At 42.9% G+C, this 19,609-nt stretch overlaps 2 protein-coding genes and 1 pseudogene across 7 annotated transcripts in view; all 3 read left to right on the top strand.

Moving 5' to 3' along the window:
• The first annotated feature begins 319 nt into the window (after nucleotides 1-319).
• The window catches only part of LOC122692847 (zinc finger protein 83-like), a 29,166-nt gene continuing 9,876 nt past the window's right edge, over nucleotides 320-19,609 (top strand). Inside the window, 9 exon segments of the mRNA XM_043900659.1 lie at nucleotides 320-519; nucleotides 3,006-3,091; nucleotides 4,918-5,044; nucleotides 8,235-9,490; nucleotides 9,492-9,517; nucleotides 10,209-10,370; nucleotides 13,933-14,022; nucleotides 14,311-14,464; nucleotides 16,175-16,243. Of these exon segments, the coding sequence (XP_043756594.1) occupies nucleotides 5,011-5,044; nucleotides 8,235-9,490; nucleotides 9,492-9,517; nucleotides 10,209-10,370; nucleotides 13,933-14,022; nucleotides 14,311-14,464; nucleotides 16,175-16,243 (1,791 nt within the window). The 5' untranslated portion in view covers nucleotides 320-519; nucleotides 3,006-3,091; nucleotides 4,918-5,010.
• Nucleotides 9,489-10,592, top strand: LOC122690271 (annotated as a pseudogene).
• The window catches only part of LOC122690008 (zinc finger protein 665-like), a 43,717-nt gene continuing 38,111 nt past the window's right edge, over nucleotides 14,004-19,609 (top strand). The window contains exons 1-3 of one of the 6 annotated variants that reach the window (XM_043896923.1): nucleotides 14,010-14,161; nucleotides 14,584-14,721; nucleotides 16,335-16,417. The gene's annotated coding sequence lies outside the window, so the exon portion shown is untranslated. Of the gene's footprint in view, nucleotides 14,162-14,583; nucleotides 14,755-16,334; nucleotides 16,418-19,609 lie in introns of all 6 variants that reach the window. The other 5 variants (XM_043896953.1, XM_043896943.1, XM_043896934.1 and 2 more) reach the window with 5 other exon arrangements.

Below are 19,609 nucleotides of genomic sequence, written 5' to 3'. Positions count from 1 at the left end.
TTGGAGACCACTGTTCCTAACCATTGAATAAAGCGCCTGAGTCTCAGGAGAGGGACCTGAGAAAAACCTGCTGGCAAAAACAGCTTTTTATTAACACCGTTTTAAACTTGTCAGGAGGAAACATCCTACTTTCAGACACAAATACAAGGTGTTAAACCTATTTCACACAGGATCTTAAAATGAGTGTTTTCACGATACTAGAAAGTACAGTCCCCTGCCCCGCCTCCAGGCGCTGCGAGTGGATCAGGGTTCATCGTGACCCACCCCTCCCAGTAGCGCCCCGCCCATAATCTGAAACCGGAAGTCCCGCCTCTAGCATCGTGCGTGCGCAGTCTAACCCGGAAACGTTCTCCGAGGTCTGGTCGCACTGCAGAGCGTAAACTTATGATTTTTAGGGTAAATCAGTGGTAGGGGGTCTCACTTGTTCCACTGTCAGGGTCTCGGAGCTACTATGGGCCTAAAATCCCAGCACCCCGCCCTCCCCTGCAAGCAGAGTCACACGGCGCCGATACTCGTCGGGTATGTTTTCCTTTGTGTTTGAATTCGCTGAGGCTGGTCCGTTCCCTTGGCTTCAGTCCAGGTAGACACCGCCTTTCACTTCTTTTCCCGCCTAAGACTGTTTAATACCTCTTTCCCCATCACTCAAGTAAAGTCCTCTGGAGCGAAATGGATTCCCGTCGCCCCGCAGCTTCGCCCTCGCCTTCTCGGCCCCTAGAGGCCGCGCCGGCCACCCGGCTCCCGGGGAGGCCGCGCCCTCTCCACGGTCCCGGGATTCCGGAGAGCCCGCCCCGCTCCTGAGATACTCTCTCTCCCAGCCCCTCTGTCCTCGCGTCTCCTCAGACCGGTCCTGCCCTGCAGACCTCCCCTTCCCGTCAGCCCTTCCTCTCACCCCACGTAGAGGGAGGTGACCTCGGCCAGCCCTGTAACACCCAATGTTCTTCGGTGCCAAATTTTACCCTGTGGCAAATGGTCTCTTGCTGTAGGCGGGCATCTTACTGGCTGGCCATCCTTGTAAATTCATGGGCTAGGCGATCAGGCGAAGAGCCGGATCAGAGAAATAGGAAAAACTTGAGGCAACAGAATGAAGGAGAAGAGATCGGAACATAGAGGATGGCTGAGTGACTTGTAAATAGACTGTAAAAGGAAAGCGATTACGCCTTGAAAGGAGCAGATGAATCAAATAGAGAAATAAATAAAAACCTGGATCTCCAGGGGTTGGAGAGCACCAGAGAGAGAGGGGGGGCGTGGATCATCAGTAGGGGGACAGGTAACAGTGGTGAGGCCCTTCACACAAAGAGTCTGCGATAGGGTGAAATGTGAGACAGTGGCCTTCAGAGCATCGTGGTCCTGGGAGAGGACAGTACAAAGGGTGATAAGGAGAGCCGAGGAAAAGGGAGGACAGAGAGGGAGCAGAGGTGGGGGGCGAAAGAGGCAGAAATACTTAGGGATGTAGGCAATCGAGAAGGCTTGGGGGAGAGAGCCTCAAGAGAGGGAACAGGTTGCAGGTTGCAGCCAAGGGCAGGAGAGGTGTGAAGGAAGAAATAGAGAGCGTAGGAGCAGTGGGAGAGCAGGGGAAAGAGGAGACCCAGAAGTAGAGATAAAATAGGAAAACAGATAAAGAGAATGAAGTGGAAACACCTAGGAGTGTAGGTAGGAGGGGAACTGGATCCAGATGGGTGCTGAGGTCTTTGGATGTGGCTGATTAATTTCAGATGTAGCTTTTGTGGCTTTAGAATGTAGTAAATTCAAAAGTTGCTCAAATCATGCAGGTGAGGATGAGAACTGCAAAACTCCTATCTATAAGGCCTGTGCACATTTTGTGAATGTATATTTTAGGTGCCCTGTCAGGGGACATTCAACTTCAAGGAATCCAATATGTTGCATTTTCTTCCTTTGTGTGCCATTTCTCAAGGATGCTGTGTTCCTTATCAGTTCCTGGAATACAGTAAGGAGTAGAGCTGCACACAGTTCTCAGGACTGAGATCATGGGAAAGATCACCTGCTTGGATTCCCTTCAGTGACTCTCTTCAGCGACCTTGTACTTAATAGACTATCCATTTTGTTGCAACTGGTGGAATTTCATTCTTTTTAATGGCTGAGTAATCATTTTGCTGAAGATATATAAACATGCATTTCTGCTAATAAAATACCCTTGTTCCACTAGAGACTTGGGTCCCCCGTGTCCTCCTTTCTGTCTCCGGCTACTTCGGAGCATGGAAGCCTACTGAGCTCACTTTCTTGCCGGGGCTTTCAAGACCTCTTCTAGAGGACGCCCCGTGCCTTCGTGAGAGGTACAAGTCCTGTGTATGGGCTTTATTGGTTTTCCATGAAACCCGAGGGATATTGCTCTCTCTCTTTCTCTCTTTTCGTCGACTCCAGTCCCCAGGTCCCGGTGTGTAAAAGACCGCAACAGTGCCCCAGGTGATTTCAATCTGTATCCCTCACAGAGCATCAGGACTCTTGTCCCCTCTGAGTGGTGCTCAGTCCAGACTTCACGTTTCATTGATGAGGCATTTTGCACACCCATGTCTTGTACCCTCTGACCAGAGATTCCCTTTCAGGTAGTTTGTGTTGGTCCACAGCTTGATAATGTTTAAGGTGCCCCAGGTGATTCCAGTCTGCATCCCTCACTGAGCATCAGGACTGTGAGTCCTCTCATCCCTGAGGGCTGAGATCTGGGTTGAGGAGGGGGCGCTCAGCCCTGAGTGGGGATGGACCAGGGCCTGGAGTGTGACCTGAAGGGGATCGTGGGGTCAGCTGAGGTGCCCCCTGCTGCTGTGTACGTGAGGCCTCACCAGGAGGGGAGTGTGATCCGAGGGAAAGTGCGGGGAAGTCCCGTGTTGGACTCTGCGGGAGTTGACTGTCCTGAGTCCCTCCTGAGACAGTGGCCACAGGGGACTGTCTGTTCCCCATGGTGAGGGCTTCCCTGTGTGTGGGGTTATGGTGCAGGAAAGGGGTGTGTTGACTCTAAGCATTAAACAGCATGTTTTCACCTTTCATGATAGACCTCTGACAACTTGTGTTGCCTGAGGAAGAAGCCCTGAAGTTGAAGAAGAGGAAAGGAGAGGAGTCAGGCGTGGCTCTTTCTCAGGTAAGGTCATATTCTCAGTGGATTCTCAGTCTGTCCTTCCTGAAATGCCCTTCTCTGGACTCGCTAATCGTGTCTGACTCTGGAGTGTCCTGTCTGACTCCTGCACATGCACACTCACCCGGGGCCTTCCCTCAGGGCCTGTCGTCTCCACTTAGATCCCGTCTCCCCATGACCCGTGACCTGGCCCTTGTGAGGACGTTCCCCTGGGCACCGTCCTGGGCAGGGCTTCTCACCCACGGGTTGGAGATGGGGTCTCAGTGCTGTTGGGCAGCAGGGATTGCTTAGGGCCCATCTGGATGCGCTGTCTGCTCTCTGTCAACCAGGGTAAAGAAGCCGTACGTGGACCTCAGGTATTAACATGTACAGTACACGGTAAAATCTGCAAAAGAGGCCAATGAGGGGAAATCATTTCTGACTTTTTATAGAACATTTAAAACTAAATGAGCACCTCCTTGAAAAATTTTGGCCCTTTGGGGTCCCTTGAGATTTTCTATGAACTTTAGCATGATTTTTGTTTTCTGTTACTGCAAAAATTGCCATTGAAATTTTGATATAGATTCCATTGAATCTCTAGAACACTTTGGTAATGTGTTCTAGAATATTACATCTTCGAATCCATGAGTATGGCTATCTTTTTATTTTTCTATCTCCATGGACTTCTTTCAGAACATTTACTAGTTTTCAATGTACAAGTCTTTCACCTCCTTGATTCATTTGTTTCTAGGTATTCTACCCCTTTTGATGCTATAGTAAATAGGAAGTGAAGTGAAGTGAAAGTTGCTTAGTTGTGTCTGACTCTTTGCGACCCCACGGACTGTATAGTCCAGGCCATAGACTGGAATTCTAGACTGGAATATAGAATTCTCCAGGCCAGAATACTGGCGTGGCTAGCCTTTCCCTTCTCCAGGGGATCTTCCCAACCCCGGGATCAAAGCCAGGTCTCCCTCATTGCAGGCAGATTCTTTGCCAACTGAGCCACAAGGGAAGCCCAAGAACACTGGAGTGGGTAGCCTGTCCCTTCTCCAGCAGATCTTCTGGACCCAGGAATCAAACTCGGGTCTTCTGCATTGCAGGCAGATTCTTTACCAACTAAGCTATCAGGGAAGCCCATAGTAAATAGGATTGTTCTCTAATTTTCTGTTGGCATTGTTTGTTGTGTATAGAAATGCAATTGATTTTTGTGTGCTCTTTTTTTTGGCTGCGACTTTTCTAAAGTTGTTTTTTAAGGTAGTAGTTTTATCTTGGAATCTTTTTGGTTTCTACATGTAAAACCTTGTCACCTACAAAAACAGGTAATTTTACTATTGACTTTGTACAGGGATAACTTTGAATTTTTTTTGTACAGGGATAACTTTGAATTTTTTCTTGTCTAATGTCTTTGGCAGAGATGTTCATTAGTGTCTTGAACAGTAGTGTCGAGCATGCCTCTTTCTACTACTTGTTGTAAGCTTTTAGCAATGTGGACTTCCCCTTTAGTACAGCTCTGAGTGCATATCATCGATTTTGGTAGGTTGTGTTTTTATTTTCATTCAGATGCTGTATAACACTTCAGCCTAGACCACCCATGGCTGGCTTTTATTTGTGTGTATTTCATGTATTGTCTACAAGTATGAAAAATCCACATTGATTGGAGGACATTATAATTATGTGAAAAAGTATGAGGAATTAAAATTAGAGACACACAATTTGCTCCATATCCCTTCGCATAGATCTGTTAGAATACATACTGCAACTGAATTGATCCTTATCCCTTTTTCCTGTTCTCATTTTCCATGAGAATAAGAACTCTCCTCAGAGCCCCTTGGTGAAATGTATTTTCATTTCAGGGATCGTTGACATTCACTGATGTGGACATAGAGTTCTCTCAGGAGGAGTGGGAATGCCTGGACCCTGCTCAGAGGACTTTGTACAGGGACGTGATGCTGGAGACCTACAGGAACCTGCTCTCTGTGGGTGAGGATCACTTCCCTTTGAAGTGGGGATCTGTTTTAGGGTATCTCTGCATTTCCCTTCTTTGCCTCCTGGGAACCCCTGCCTTGCTTGACTGACTCAAAGCCCTGTTGGCTCAGACATGAAAAGCTTCAGGATGTGGCATCAGGAACTTAAACCTAACTTCCTCAAAAATTCTTCCCACTTCATGATACAGTTATTGCAGAACTCACTCTATATTTAAAGCTCAATGACAAACTTTTAACAGTCCCACTGTCCTGTTTCCTACTCAGGTGTGTTTTGAGTTAGCCATTCTAGAAAGTGAGCTACATTTCTGCATTATATACTGTTCCCTGTGTATTCTGAAGGAGGCCAGCAGAAGGGTAAGTTTCTGAAACGTTTTCCTCGACCTCTCCGTTGTGTCCTCAGTCCTTAGCAAGATAAAGAACGATGATTCTGGAAAAGCCACAGCAAATCACTTCTTTCTTCTTATGTGTAGAAGTTTCTGTTGATCATAGTGTAGCAAGAGGCAGAGCACGGGGCTGTGGGGACTGACATGAAATCATAGATAAATTTACCATCAGGTTAAATGCTACGTAGATAAATCCACAACCACCGTCAGCGAGCATCCATGAAATTATAGTAGTAGTTGTCAGGGGTTATTGTGGTTTTCAGGACCTGTAGCTTCCCTGCATAGTCTCTGTCCAGTTTTCAGAATCATTCTTCCTTGTCTTTGCCAGTGTGTTGGTCTTGATCCAGGAGACATGCATGTTTGAGATGTGAGCATTTACTCGTTTTTCCCCTTACAGACTCTCTTGCTTCAGCAAAGTACTTATCTGATGCCTTCCTGCTACCGGAACTGTTGGCTGGGAGGGAGATAGCCTGTCTCTGAGATACGTTTTGTGATTTTGATCTCCTGGAAATGTAATATAAGTTCAACTCTAGTGCAGTGACGGCACACACTTGGTACGCTGAGAATGGTTTTGAAAACCTTTGTTCCCAGTTGCCACTTTCCACAATTACAAGTTCGTAATGATCATCTCCAGTGGGTCGTAGAGACTCTTAGTTTTCTATGAATGCTTAAGGTAGTAGCGGATGTACATGGAAGAAACAGAAAATGTGAAGGTCCCACACTTGCTGGTTAGTGATGTTGAAAATATTTTCTTTCTCCAACTTTTACTCTATATTCCAGCTTTAGTGAAAAGTCTTTCTCATTTTTCCCATTTTCTAATTTAGTTTGTTTGTTTGTTTTTGCCATTGTGGTTCTAGAATTCTTTATGCACCCATAGCCATGGGTTCCCCTAATTTCTCAGTATCCTTCCAGCAAGGCAAGGCCTTAATGAAGGTTAGTTTAGCCAAATAAGGTGTGAGTGGAATTAATGAATTTCTCATCTGAATGACCACATTCCTGTTTCTTATAAATGACAATATCACACCCAGCAATGTTGCTTTTACAGGTATACCCAAGAGATTTGAAAACATCCATATAAACATCTTGTACAAAATGTTCAATAGAAGATTTTTCATAATAGGCAAAACTTTTAAATTGGAGCTATTATTTGTACACATGTAAAGTTCAGATGCAGATCCTTTTATTTTCCCACTGTGAACATTCTTTTGATAGGCACCTGTTTTTCAAAATCCTTTCTTCACTAAATTGCCTTGATACCTTAGTCTGGTGGACTGCTCAGATGGGGAGTCATGCTAATAATATGTTGTCTTGGGAATTCTCTGGCAGTCCAGTGGTAAGAATTCTGCAGTTTGACTGCCGATGCCCCTGGTTCAATCCCTGGTCAGGGAACTAAGATCCTGGAAGTCATGTGGTGCAGCCTTAAAAAAAAAGAATATTTTGTCTGTCTGTAAGTTCAGATTCACACCTTCTTTCTCTGACTGCTCGTCAACTGAGGTCATGTATGTAAAGCCCTGAATCACTTCTCTTACTTGAAGAATTGTGATCATCTTCCACATGCCTTTAAAAATGAATAAGTAGAATTAGATGGCTGAGCATAGTGTGTTTTTAAAGACTCAAAAGTTACTTTTATATGAAAAAAAAATCAGTATCCTGTTAAATTTATTATAGCATCACTTTGTCTGCCTTATGTCTTGTATCTCTTTCTTTTGCCGTTTGTTTGTAGCAATATTGTGCATGCATACTCAGTTGCTCAATCATGTCCGTGTCTTTGTGACTCCCTAGACTGTATCCCACCAGGCTCCTCTGTCCATGGGATTCTCCAGCCAAGGATGCTGGAGTGGGTTGCCATTTCCTCCTCCAGGAGATCTTCCCAACCCAGCAATCAAACCCATGTCTCCTGTTTCTCCTGCATTGGCAGGCGAATTCTTTACCATTGAGCCATCTGGGAAGTTTTTTAACAATATTATGTCTGAACCTAATTAAATAAATTGACATGTTGTTCATTCTTCATTACATATAATTTGGAGCCAATAAACTATATATTTAAACTTCCTGCATATGTGCGGAATTGCTCTATTTACTGGCTCTTCATATAACTAAAGAATGTTTCATTTGTTCACATTTCATTTATTTAATTTTGATTTGCAGATGATGGTTTTCAGAATGTTTTATGCTACTTCATGGGTATACAGATATACGCAAGGTACTTAGAAAAATATTTAGCTTTTTCAAAAGCTACTTTATCAAATTCTTCATTTTCACAGTGCTGTATTTCTTTCTCAATTCTGAACCACCACTCATTTAGGGTATTCATTAGATAATCTAGTTTTGGATTATTTAGTCTTAGAATATAGTTTATGTTCTTTTTCATTTATTCATGTGTAATAATTAGGCAGAATATATATATATATATATATATATATATTTATATATATGGTTTAATATTCTTTTCGCTTCACTTAAAGAAGACCATAATGTTTACATGTAATTGGTATGCGCTTTGGTGTTAATGGTTGAAAAGTACACTTTGTTTAATATATAATGGAAGTTTTTCCAATATGCCTGTTTTTGTGATAGGTTATTTGAAATTAGGGTGCCCTAAAATTATTAGAATTACCTCTGATCCTTCATTGTAGTGAAGAATCATTACTTTGTTATTGCTACAAATTCTATGATCATGGTTAGGGAGCTTCATAACTGCTTGACATAGTATTACTTTTGGTATACTGCTGTGCATTTAACAAACATTTATTTATAAAAATTTAAATGAATTGAATATATACAGTTTGTTATATCTTGTAGATATCTCTTACAAACCTGTGATCAAGAAATTACAACTGAAGACAAACTCTGATAGAGGAGAGGTATTCAAGTCATGGATACTGGCAAGACCTGAAAGGAATGAAATGGACCTTTCTTACCTTAGGGTCATTCAGGAAAATATATATGACTTTCAGTCTAAGCAGAAAGATGAGGAAGAAAATTACAAAGGAATGCTTATAACCCATAATGAAAATCTCACTGATAATAAAGATCAACATGATGAAAGTGTTGCCAGAATCAAGCCTATTGAAAATTGGCTTGCCTTAAGCTTTCAGGATGAACTGCATATTTTTAAAAGTGAAGACAAAACTGATAAATTCATTCAAGCTGACAAGATTCTCAACAGTTGTGTCCCATTTTCACTGCTTCAAAGAATTTCTTCTAGCGTAGAAATGAATGTTTCTGATATATATTGGAGTAATTACATGCACCCTTTAATAGTGACACAAAACCAGGAAGCACAGAGGGAAAGACTTTACAAATGTGGTGAGGATGGCAAAATCTTTCTTCAGAGATCAAACCTCAGTAGACATCAGGTCATCCATACAGAGGAGAAATTACATATATGTGATGTATGTGAAAAAGTCTTTAGTCGAAATTCACACCTTGCAAATCATCAGAGAATTCATACTGGAGAAAAACCTCACAGATGTAATGAGTGTGGCAAGCTCTTTGGTCAAAAAACACACCTTACAAATCACTTGAAAATTCACACTAGAGAGAAACTTTACAAATGCAATGAGGTCTTTAGTCAAAAAGCAACCCTTCCACGGCATCAGAGAATTCATTCTGGAGAGAAACCCTACAGATGTAATGAGTATGGCAAGGTCTTTAGGGAAAAGGCAACCCTTGTGTTTCATCAGAGAAATCATACTGACGAGAAACCTTATAAATGTAATGAGTGTGGGAAGTCCTTCCATTACAGCACAAAATTTCGTAGACATCAGTTAATCCACACGGAAGGGAAATTATATAAATGTGATATATGTGACAAAGTGTTCCATCATAATTCCAGCATTCCAAGACATAAGAGAATTCATACTGGAGAGAAACCTTACAAATGTGATGAATGTGGCAAGGCCTTTAGTCAAAAATCAAACCTTGGAATTCATCAGAGAATTCATACTGGAGAGAAACCTTACAAATGTAATGATTGTGACAAGGTCTTTAGTCAGAAAGTACACCTTAGACGTCATCAGAAAATTCATACTGGAGAGCAGTCTTAGAAATGTAGTTAAGTGTGGCAAAATTTTTCATCACAGGTCAACCCTCATTCAACACCTGAGAAATGAGACCGGAGAAGAATTATAGTATTGTGAGGAATGTGACGAAGTCAGTAGTCAAAATTCAGACCTTTCAGTTCATGAGAGGATTCATAATGGAGAGAAACCTTTCAAAGGCAGTGAGTAATGAAAAGCCTTTACTCAGACCTCAACCCTTACTACGCATCAGGAAATCAATACAGATAGTAAACCAAGTTAGTGGATATATGTGGGAAGATCTTCATTTAATACTTACATTTTAAAGTCATGGGAAATTCATGGTGGGGAGAAACTTGTGCACATTCATGAGTGTGGCATGGCTTCATTTATTATAAGAAAATGTGTACTGGATAGAAATTGTAGAAATTTTATAACTGTCTCTGAATCTTAAGTCAAAATTTGTACTATAAAGTCCACCAAAGAATCATAGTGGAGAGAAACTTTATTAATAAAATGAGTGTGACAAATCCTTTGGTGTACTCTCAAGTCTAACTTACTGTTAGGTAATCCGTGTTTGTGAGGGAATTTAAGAAATGGTTTTAGCAGGTGTCCACCTCTTAACTTCATTTGATCGGTCCTTTTGGAGATAAATGTGTTTTAGGCAAGGAATTCAATCACCAAAGAATACATTCTCGCTTCCGGGTGGGTGACATTCAGCCGGCCAGTCAGGGCAACGGGCTCTCCGTTCTAGGACCATGGCCCAGTTTGTCCGTAACCTCGCGGAGAAGGCCCCGGCGCTGGTCAACACTGCTGTGACTTACTCAAAGCCTCGATTGGCCACATTTTGGTACTATGCCAAGGTTGAGCTGGTTCCTCCAACCCCTGCTGAGATCCCTACAGCAATTCAGAGTTTGTAAAAAATTATCAACAGTGCTAAAACCAGTAGCTTCAAACAGCTCACTGTTAAGGAAGCTCTACTGAATGGTTTGGTGGCCACTGAGGTGTGGATGTCATTTTATGTTGGCGAGATCATAGGCAAGTGTGGCATCATTGGCTATGATGTTTGAAGACCAGTTTTTAACATGTGATTATATTTGCTTTATTATTCAAGTGTTCTTGGACCATGTGTGAGCAGACTGATACTTGAATAAAATAAGACAATGTGTCAGAAAAAAAAAAATTCATTCTCAAAATTACCTCACAGTTGGGGTGAACACTAGAAAAACTCTTACTTGGGTCTCACTTTTCACCAATAATCAAGTAATCTGCACTGCACAGAACATTACAAGTGTATTGAATTTTGCAAAGCTTTTAGGTTGTTTCTTAAGCATCCAAATCACCAAATACATCATCCTTTAAAATGCAATGACTGTGGCAAAATTTCACATTATGACTCCCTCATCACTAGATATCAGCATATATATCCTGGAGAGAAGACACGGAAATGTGTGTGGCAAGGATTTTACCCAAAGGTCAGAAAATGGGACACAGGGCTTCCCTAATGGCTCAGTGGTAATGGATATGCCTGTCAGTGCAGTAAACATGGGTTCAATCCCTGATCAGGAAGATCCCACATGCTGCAGAGCAACTGAGCCCATGCGCTACAACTGTTGAGCCTGTGCGCCACAACTACTGAAGCCCACACACCCTAGAGCCTGTGCTCCTTGCAACAAAAGAGAGGCCTGCATACCACAACTCGAGGGTAGCCCCCACTCGCTGTTACATTGAGTTCAAGAATAAGGCAAGATCAGAGAGTCCATTGAAGAGGAACACTTCATGCGTAGAGGCACAATGCAGGTCTCACAATGCACTAGACATTTCAATATACATCTTTCATAGAAACCACACAAAGCAATACCTGTGTTAAGGCTTTTTTGTGTGTGTGTGTGCGCTAAGGCTTGTACAAGAAGATAGACACTCTGAAACAGGACTTACTCTGGAGAGGAACTTTTCAAATGTAATGAGTATTGTTAAAATTTTCATCTGGTATCCACACCTTTTGTGTAATAAGTGCACCTATACAGCTCAGAAACTAGAAATTTACCAATCATGGAAACCAGTGCGTCCTCAGCATTCACTGAAGAACTTATATTGCAGAGAATCCTTTCAAGTGTGATGATGTTGGTAAATTTTTTGAGTAATTCTCTCAGCAGACTACACATTGGAAAATTTAATACTAGGAGTAAATAAGTTATTTCTCCAAGATTGTGGTGGTGGTGGTTTAATCACTGAGTTGTGTCTTGACTCTTGTGACCCCTTGTACTGTAGCCCTCGAGGCTTCTTTATCCATGGGATTTCCCAGGCAAGAATACTGGAGTGGGTTACCATTTTCTCCTCCAGGGGGTCTTCCGGACCCAGGGATTGCACCTGCGTCTCTTGCGTTGCAGGCGGATTCTCTACTACTGAGCTATCAGGAAGAGCCCATTTCTCCGAGATTAGTCTGAGATTATTACACTGCAGAATCATTGCAAGTGACAATATGTTAAAACTAATGACATATTTGCTATATGAGAGAAAGGACATATGTGGAAATGGCCCATTATCTATATATGTAATTACTAGAGTCTTTTTGAACTGTTTATACCTTTCTTTTTTTTTTTGTTTATACCTTTCTACCTGAAGTTTGAAGACTGTTGATCTTATGAGTTCATTACAGCTCTTTTATGATAGTCTGAGAAGAAATAAAAAGAGGGGGCTGACTTCATTTAGTGTGGGTGATGCATATCCTTATTGCCTAGAAAAGGAAGGATCTTAAATTATCCAATTGAATACTGTGTGAATTAGCATCAGAGAGGGACAAGAAGTAATATAAAAATGTGACATGATTAGCCATGCTTATTATTCAAGGGTGCCCTTTGGAGATAGGTCACAATGAATCATTAGACAGAAGCATCTGCCAATCACTATGAACAGATCAGCAGAACCTTAATGGACTGAACTTTACATGGGAAGAAAGTGAAAAGCTAATAGTGATTATGTGGTAGCAACAATACACATGGAAAGGCGGTGACATTCTGCATTGCTTGGGAATAGCTGTTCTATACATGTGATTAATGAAAAATTAGTCTTGCTCTTTGAAGTTAAAGAGAGGGCAGTTTTTGATTGTGAAAGAGAAATGTAATCCAAAGTGCCAGAATCCTGTGTGTATATGTTCAGTTCAGTTCAGTCACTCAGTCGTGTCCAACTCTTGCAACCCAATGAACTGCAGCACGCCAGGCCTCCCTGTCCATCAACAACTCTCGGAGTCCACCCAAACTCATGTCCATTGAGTCGGTGATGCCATCCAACCATCTCCTCTGTCGTCCCCTTCTGCCTTCAATCTTTCCCAGCATCAGGGTCTTTTCAAATGAGTCAGCTCTTCGCATCAGGTGGCCAGAGTATTGGAGTTACAGCTTCAACATCAGTCCTTCCAAAGAACACCCAGGACTGATCTCCTTTAGGATGGACTGGTTGGATCTCCTTGTAGTCCAAGGGACTCTAAAGAGTCTTCTCCAACACCACAGTTCAAAAGCATCAATTTGCTTTTTTCCTTGCCCCCAGCAATGGAAGAGCAGACTCCTAATCACTGGGCCATCAGGGAAGTCCCTCAGTCCCTCATCTGGGAACTAAGATCCCAGAAGCCACGCAGATCACCTAAAAAAAAATTTTTTTCCCTGAAATCCTCCATTTTGCTTCTGTCACTAAATAATAATCTTTTTCTGAGAGAGAATAGTTTTGTGGGGTTTTTCTTCTTTTATTTAAGTGTGGTTGATTTACAACCTGGTGTTGATTTCTGCTTGCTGTACAGCAGTAACAATATGTATTATATAATATACATATTATGTATGTTATATAACTACACATAATTATTATATAGAACAGTGTATATTTTTTAAGTTTAATTGAAAAACCGGTAGCTTTAAAAAAAAAAAAATACTTATTTGGCTTCACCAGGTCTTGATTGTGGTATGTGGGATCTTCCCTCTTCCTACCAGCCTGAGAGAGTTTTAGTTGTGGCATCTGAACTCTTAACTGGGGCATGTGAGATCTACTTCCCTGACAAACGATCCTACCTGCCGCTACCCGCATTGTCAGCATGGAGTCTTAACCATCAGGGAAGTCCCTCTAATATGTTGTAACATAAGATACTGTATAAGGTTGAAGGCAAAAGGAGAACGGGGGCGGGCAGAGGATGAGATGGTTAGATAGCATCACTAACTCAGTGTACGTGAAACTGAACAAAATGCAGGAGATCGAGGAGGACAAGGCAGCCTGGAGTGCTCCCAAGAGGCAGAACAACAAATCCCAAATTCCCAATCCTGTCTCCTCCACTCGCGAAGGGGGGACAATTTTTACTTGTAAAGTGACTGGCCCACAGAATTTTAGCTTTTACCGTAAAACTGTTACAGATAGTCACTTAGGATAAGCAGGTAAAGGTAAGGGAAGGCGCCTTCAGCACCCGGCTCTCCTGGGCCCCCGCCTCCTTCCGCCCCCAGCGGTGACGCTCCGCCCAGTCTCCGACTCCGGAAGTCCCGCCTCCTCCTCTCAGCCACTCTTTCTGCTATCACCCAGGTGGAGTTCGCTTGGTGAGCGTCTTACTGCGAGCGGTTGTTTCAGTTTTCTACGGTGTTCTTTGTTTAAGGTCGTGGGAGTGACTCTCGACATTAAAACCCAGCACCCGGCACTCCAGCCCGCGTAAATCCATACCTCGTCCTTACTCGTCGGGTATGTGTTCATTTGGGCTTGATTTCGGTGTGAGGCTGGCCGCATGCTCTTGACTTTTCTGCCTTCTTTACACGTTAAGGCACCGCTTTTCGCCACATTTTTCCCGCTTAAAACCCTTTACTACCTCTGCTTCTCCGCCCCATGTAAAGTCTTCTGGGAGGTGGATTGGCGGGCCGCCCCCGCAGCCTCACCCTCTCGGCCTCTGGAGGCCGCGCCGGTTGCCCCGTTCCCAGAGAGGCCGCGTCCTCTCCCCGGTCCTGGGACCCCTTCCCTCCCAACCCCTCTGTCCTCGCGTCTCCTCAGGCTGGTCCTTATGCCCCTCAGTCCTCCCCTTCCTGTTAGTCCGCCCCCTCACCCTTCACAGGAGCTGGTGACCTGGGCCAACCTTGTACCACTGGATGTTCTTTTCTTTCCAATTCCAGATGGTCTTTCCGGTCCGTGGGCATCTTTTTCAGTCGTCATTACTGTAAATACGTGGGCCAGGAGGTTCCAAACGGTCAGAGACAAAGCAACTGAGAAATAACAACTGCGGACAAAAAAGAGGGAAAACCGATGGGAAGGTGCACGATGGCTGAGGATGTTGCAAAGAAGCTGTAACATTTAAAAAAATTTTTTTTTTTTTACTCTCAAGAGTCCCGCAGTGAAATCAAAGTTAAAACAGTATTTGCAGGGATTGGAGAGCAACTTAGGGAGGGGGTGCCCTAGATGCAACGCAGGAGGGGCGATAACTATAGTAAGACTTTCGCGAGAGTATGGGGGAGGGGATAAGGTATTTGGAAACTTGGCCTTCAGAGAGGGATAATTTGTGATTGGAGCAGCAGAAGACAGAGGGGAGGAAGTATAACCACGAGGGAGTGCTCTAGAGTGGGGACAAAGGGAGCATCAAAAGGATACTTTAGCCATGTGATGGGAGGAGCTGACTCATTGGGAAAGACCTGTTGCTGGGAAAGACTGAGGGCAGGAGGAGGAGGCCACAGAGAATAAGACAGTTGGATGGCATCATCGACTGGATGGACATGAGTTTGAGGAAACTCTTGGATGTAGGGAAGGGCAGGGAGGGAAGCCTGCCATGCTGCAGTCCATGGGGTCACAAAGAGTCGGACACGACTGAGCGCCCGAACAACAAGGGGGTAGAAGGAGTGTTACCTGGAGGGCAAACAAGGAGCAGTGATGGTGGAAGGAGGCAGAAATACCTAAAAATTTAGCGTAATTAGAAAGGTTGTGGGGAAAGAGTTGTGAGAGGGAAAACAAGTGGCAGAGCGGGCAGCACTCTGCGGTGGAACAGGAAGAGTAGAGAGGAATGAAATCACAGAAACAAATGAGGAGATGGATAATGTAAAGTGAAGGTTCTGGGGGTCTGATCATACAACATGCTTTTATTTTTGGCATACTAGTTCTTTAATCAGAGTGTGTTACTAAATACCTGAATTGCTGAGAGAGTATCATTTGTGTATTCTCACCAGAAACAGAAAACGAAAATTGTGTGATGATGGAGGTGTAAATTCCTCGATTGTGATCATTATTACACAGTGTATACATCTGTCAAATAATCACATTTCAAGTATCTTATGAATACTGTTTATTCCTCAGTTATGCTTCAGTAAATATGGAAAGGAAATAGAGTGTTGCTGGGCTTGTCTCCTCTGAGTGGTGCTCAACTCAGATATCACATTAGGTCACTGAGGCGTATTGCGTGTATGTTTTGTGCCTGTTGACCAGAAATTCCCCTTCAGATAGTTTGTGTTGGGCCAAAGCTCCATAATAATTAAAATGCCCCAAGTGATTCCCATCTGGATCCCTCACTGAGCTTGGTGACTGAGTCCTCCACTTCCTGAGGGCTGAGATCTGGGCTCTGCATGGGGATGGACAAGGGCCTGGTCTGTGACCTGAAGGGGCTTGTAGGTCAGCTGAGGTGCCCCCTCCACCCCTCCCGCCACTGCCATTGTGTACATGAGGCCTTACTGTGAGCTGAGTGTGATCTGAGGGAAAATGTGGGAAAACTCGTTGTTGCAGTGTGCAGGAGTTGACTGTCGTGAGTCCCACCTGAGACAGTGGGCAGCAGACGACTATGTGTTCCACATGGTGAGATCTTCCCTGTGTTTGTGGTTGTGGCACAGGAAGCAGGGATGTTTGTTCTAAGCATTAAGCAGCATGTTTTCCACTTTCGGAGCAGACCTCTTAAGATTCATTTTGTCTGAAGAAGGCCTGAAGAGGTGAAAGAGGAAAGAACTGGAATCAGGAATGGCTCTTTCTCAGGTAAAATCATATTCTCAGTTGATTTCTCAATCTTCCCTTCCTGACATGTTCTTCTCTGTAAGTGCTAATCTTGCCTGACTCTGAAGTATCCTTTGAAATCAACCTAAATCTGTGGCAGTTGGAAATTGTTTAGATCACTTTCATCACCTCCTTTCTTCAGTTCAGTCGCTCAGTCATGTCCGACTCTTTGCAACCTCATGGACTGCAGCATGCCAGGCTTCCCTATCCATCCATCACCAAATCTTGGAGCTTACTCAAACTCATGTTCATCGAGTAAGTTATGCCATCCAACCATCTCATCCTCTGTTGTCCCCATCTCCTGCCTTCAATCTTTCCCAGCATCAGGGTCTTCCAGTAAGTCAGTTCTTCCCATGAGGTGGCCAGGTATTGGAGTTTCAACATAAGCATCAGTCCTTCCAATGAATATTCAGGACTGATTTCCTTTAGGATTGACTTGTTGGATCTCCTTGCAGTCCAAGGGATTCTTAAGAGTCTTCTCCAACACCACAGTTCAAAAGCATCAATTCTTTGGTGCTTAGCTTTCTTTATAGTCCAACTCTCACATCTATACAGAACTACTGGAAAAACCATAGCTTTGACTAGATAGACCTTTGTTGGCAAAGTAATGTCTTTGCTTTTTCATATGCTGTCTAGGTTCGTTTTTTTCCCAAGGAGCAAGTGTCTTTTAATTTCATGGCTGCAATCACCATCTGCAGTGATCTTGGAGCCCCCCAAAATAAAGTCTCTGTTTCCATTGTTTCTCCATCTATTTGCCATGAAGTGATGGGACTGGATGCCATGATCTTACTTTTCTGAATGTTGAGCTTTAAGCCAACTTTTTCACTCCCCTCTTTCACTTTCATCAAGAGGCTCTTTAGTTCTTCACTTTCTGCCATAAGGGTGGTGTCATCTGCATATCTGAGGTTATTGATATTTCTCCCAGCAATCTTTTTTTTTTTTTTTTTTTTTTGTTTTGTTTTTTTTTTTGTTTTTTTTCTTTTTTTATTACCATCATGATTTTATTATTTCCCATGAATCCCTAAGCAGCCCTCTGTTCACAACTAAATAGGAGGGGCTCTAATGCCTATAAATCTAGTCCTGGAAGTCAGAAAGCTCCCCAGAGCACCACCCTCATTAGCAATCTCCGCAGTAAGCCAGCCGTGGACTCAGAAAGGCAAGGAGTCTCAACTCACTTGATGTTGAATCACCTGTCTTAATGACTGGTTGTAATAGTATTTCCTTCTTTTATAGACAATTGCATCCTTTCTTTTTTTATACCTTTGTATATGATTTCTAGACTAATCAAGACTTTCTTGTGTCAGTTGTTTCTGTTCTGAAGATACAGGATATACTGTCAGTCTGCCGTTGGCTGGAACCGGCTACCCCTGCCACTGCTGCCATTCCCTGCAGCACCTCTCACTATAAGATGGCTGTGGGTGTTTTGCCACATTTAATAGTGGAAGGCACATTCTTCCTGCCTGAAATGGGAGAATAATTAATCTAAGGGCAATTTCTGGTGCTCTGACTCTTTGAGAATGGTATTGGTTTTGTCATCAAAGTTTAAGAGAAATGGTTGATTTTTTTTTTTCAGCCCCTTCCATTTCAAACATATAGAATCAAGAACCAGTTTTCCACCTTGGGTAGGATTCTGATCCCCATCTCCACTGAGTAGCATGGATAGAAGTAAAGTCGCTCAGTCGTGTCCGACTTTTTGCGACCCCATGGACTGTAGCCTACCAGGCTTCTCCCAAGGGATTTTCCAGGCAAGAATACTGGAGTGGGTTGCCATTTCCTTCTCCATCTCCCAGCAATCTTGATTCCAGCTTGTGCTTCATTCAGCCCCACATTTCACATGATGTACTCTGCATATAAGTTAAATAAGCAGGGTGACAATATGCAGCCTTGTCATACTCTTTTCCCAATTTGGAACCAGTCTGTTGTTCCATGTCCGGTTCTAACTCGTGCATACAGATTTCTCAGGAGGCAGGTCATGTGGTCTGGTATTCCCATCTCGTGAAGAATTTTGCACAGTTTGTTGTGATACACAGGTTTTGGTGTAGTCAATAAAGCAGAAGTAGATTTTTTTCTGGAACTCTCTTGCTTTTTTGATGATCCAGAGGTTGTCTTTTCATTTTGTTGATTTTACTGTTTGACAGAAAGAAGTTTTTACCTTTGATGCAGGTAAAGTTCCATCTTCATTCCATTCTCTTAAGGTATCTAGTTTTTCAGCACCATTTGTTGTTATTGGGGCTCTCCATTCCTCTTAGTGTAATCTTGGCAATGCTTGTCATTACATTTTCTGTATATTCTAAGGGTTATTTCTGTGCTTTCTGATTTGCTCCATGGCTTCTGTATATTTGTTTATGCCTGTACCACATCCCAGATGATTTCAGCATTTTTCACATCTAAAAGTGTTAGCCTCCAGTTCCTTTTGGAAGACTGTTTCGGCTATTTAGGGGTCTCTTGAGATTCTATAGGAATTTTCACATGATTTGTTCTATTACTACAAGCATTGCCATTGAAATTTTAATAGGGATTTCATTGTGTCTGTAGAAAACTTTAGGGCTTCCCAGGTAGTGCTAGTGGTAAAGAACCTGCCTGCCAGTGCAGGCAGAGACACAAGATACGTGGGTTTGATCTCTGGATTGGGAAGATCCCTGGAAGAGAGCATGGCAACCCACTTCAGTATTCTTGCCTAGAGAATCCCATGGACAGAGGAGGAGCCTGGCAGGCTATAGTCAATAGGCTCGCAAAGAGTAGAACATAACTGAAGCGACTGAGCACACACACACATAGAAAATTTTGAGTATTGTGATCATTTTAAGAATCCTGTCAGTTCCTGAATACAGGGTTTCTTTTATTTGTGTTTCCGTGGACTTCTTTTAGCAATGTTTGGCAGTATTCAGTGTATAAGTCTTTGACCTTTTTTGCTAATATTTTTGCCAATATTTCATAAGTATTCTACCTCTTGATGTTATAATAAATAGGATTGTTCTTTAATTTCCGGTTGACATTGTTCATTGTGTATACAATTGCAACTGATTTTTCAGTGTTGATTTCTTTTCTTATGCTACATCTTTTCTAAATTTTCTTTTTTTTTAAGTATTTATTTATGCATTCGGCTGTGCCGCATAGTTGCAAGATCCATCTTCATTGTGGCTTGTGGGTTCTTTTAATTGGCATGTGGAATGT

This window comes from Cervus elaphus, chromosome 4, assembly GCF_910594005.1.
Source record: "Cervus elaphus chromosome 4, mCerEla1.1, whole genome shotgun sequence".
NCBI classification, from domain to species: domain Eukaryota; kingdom Metazoa; phylum Chordata; class Mammalia; order Artiodactyla; family Cervidae; genus Cervus; species Cervus elaphus.
The sequence above is the reverse complement of the archived record's forward strand: the minus strand, read 5'-3'. Positions and strand labels throughout refer to the sequence as shown.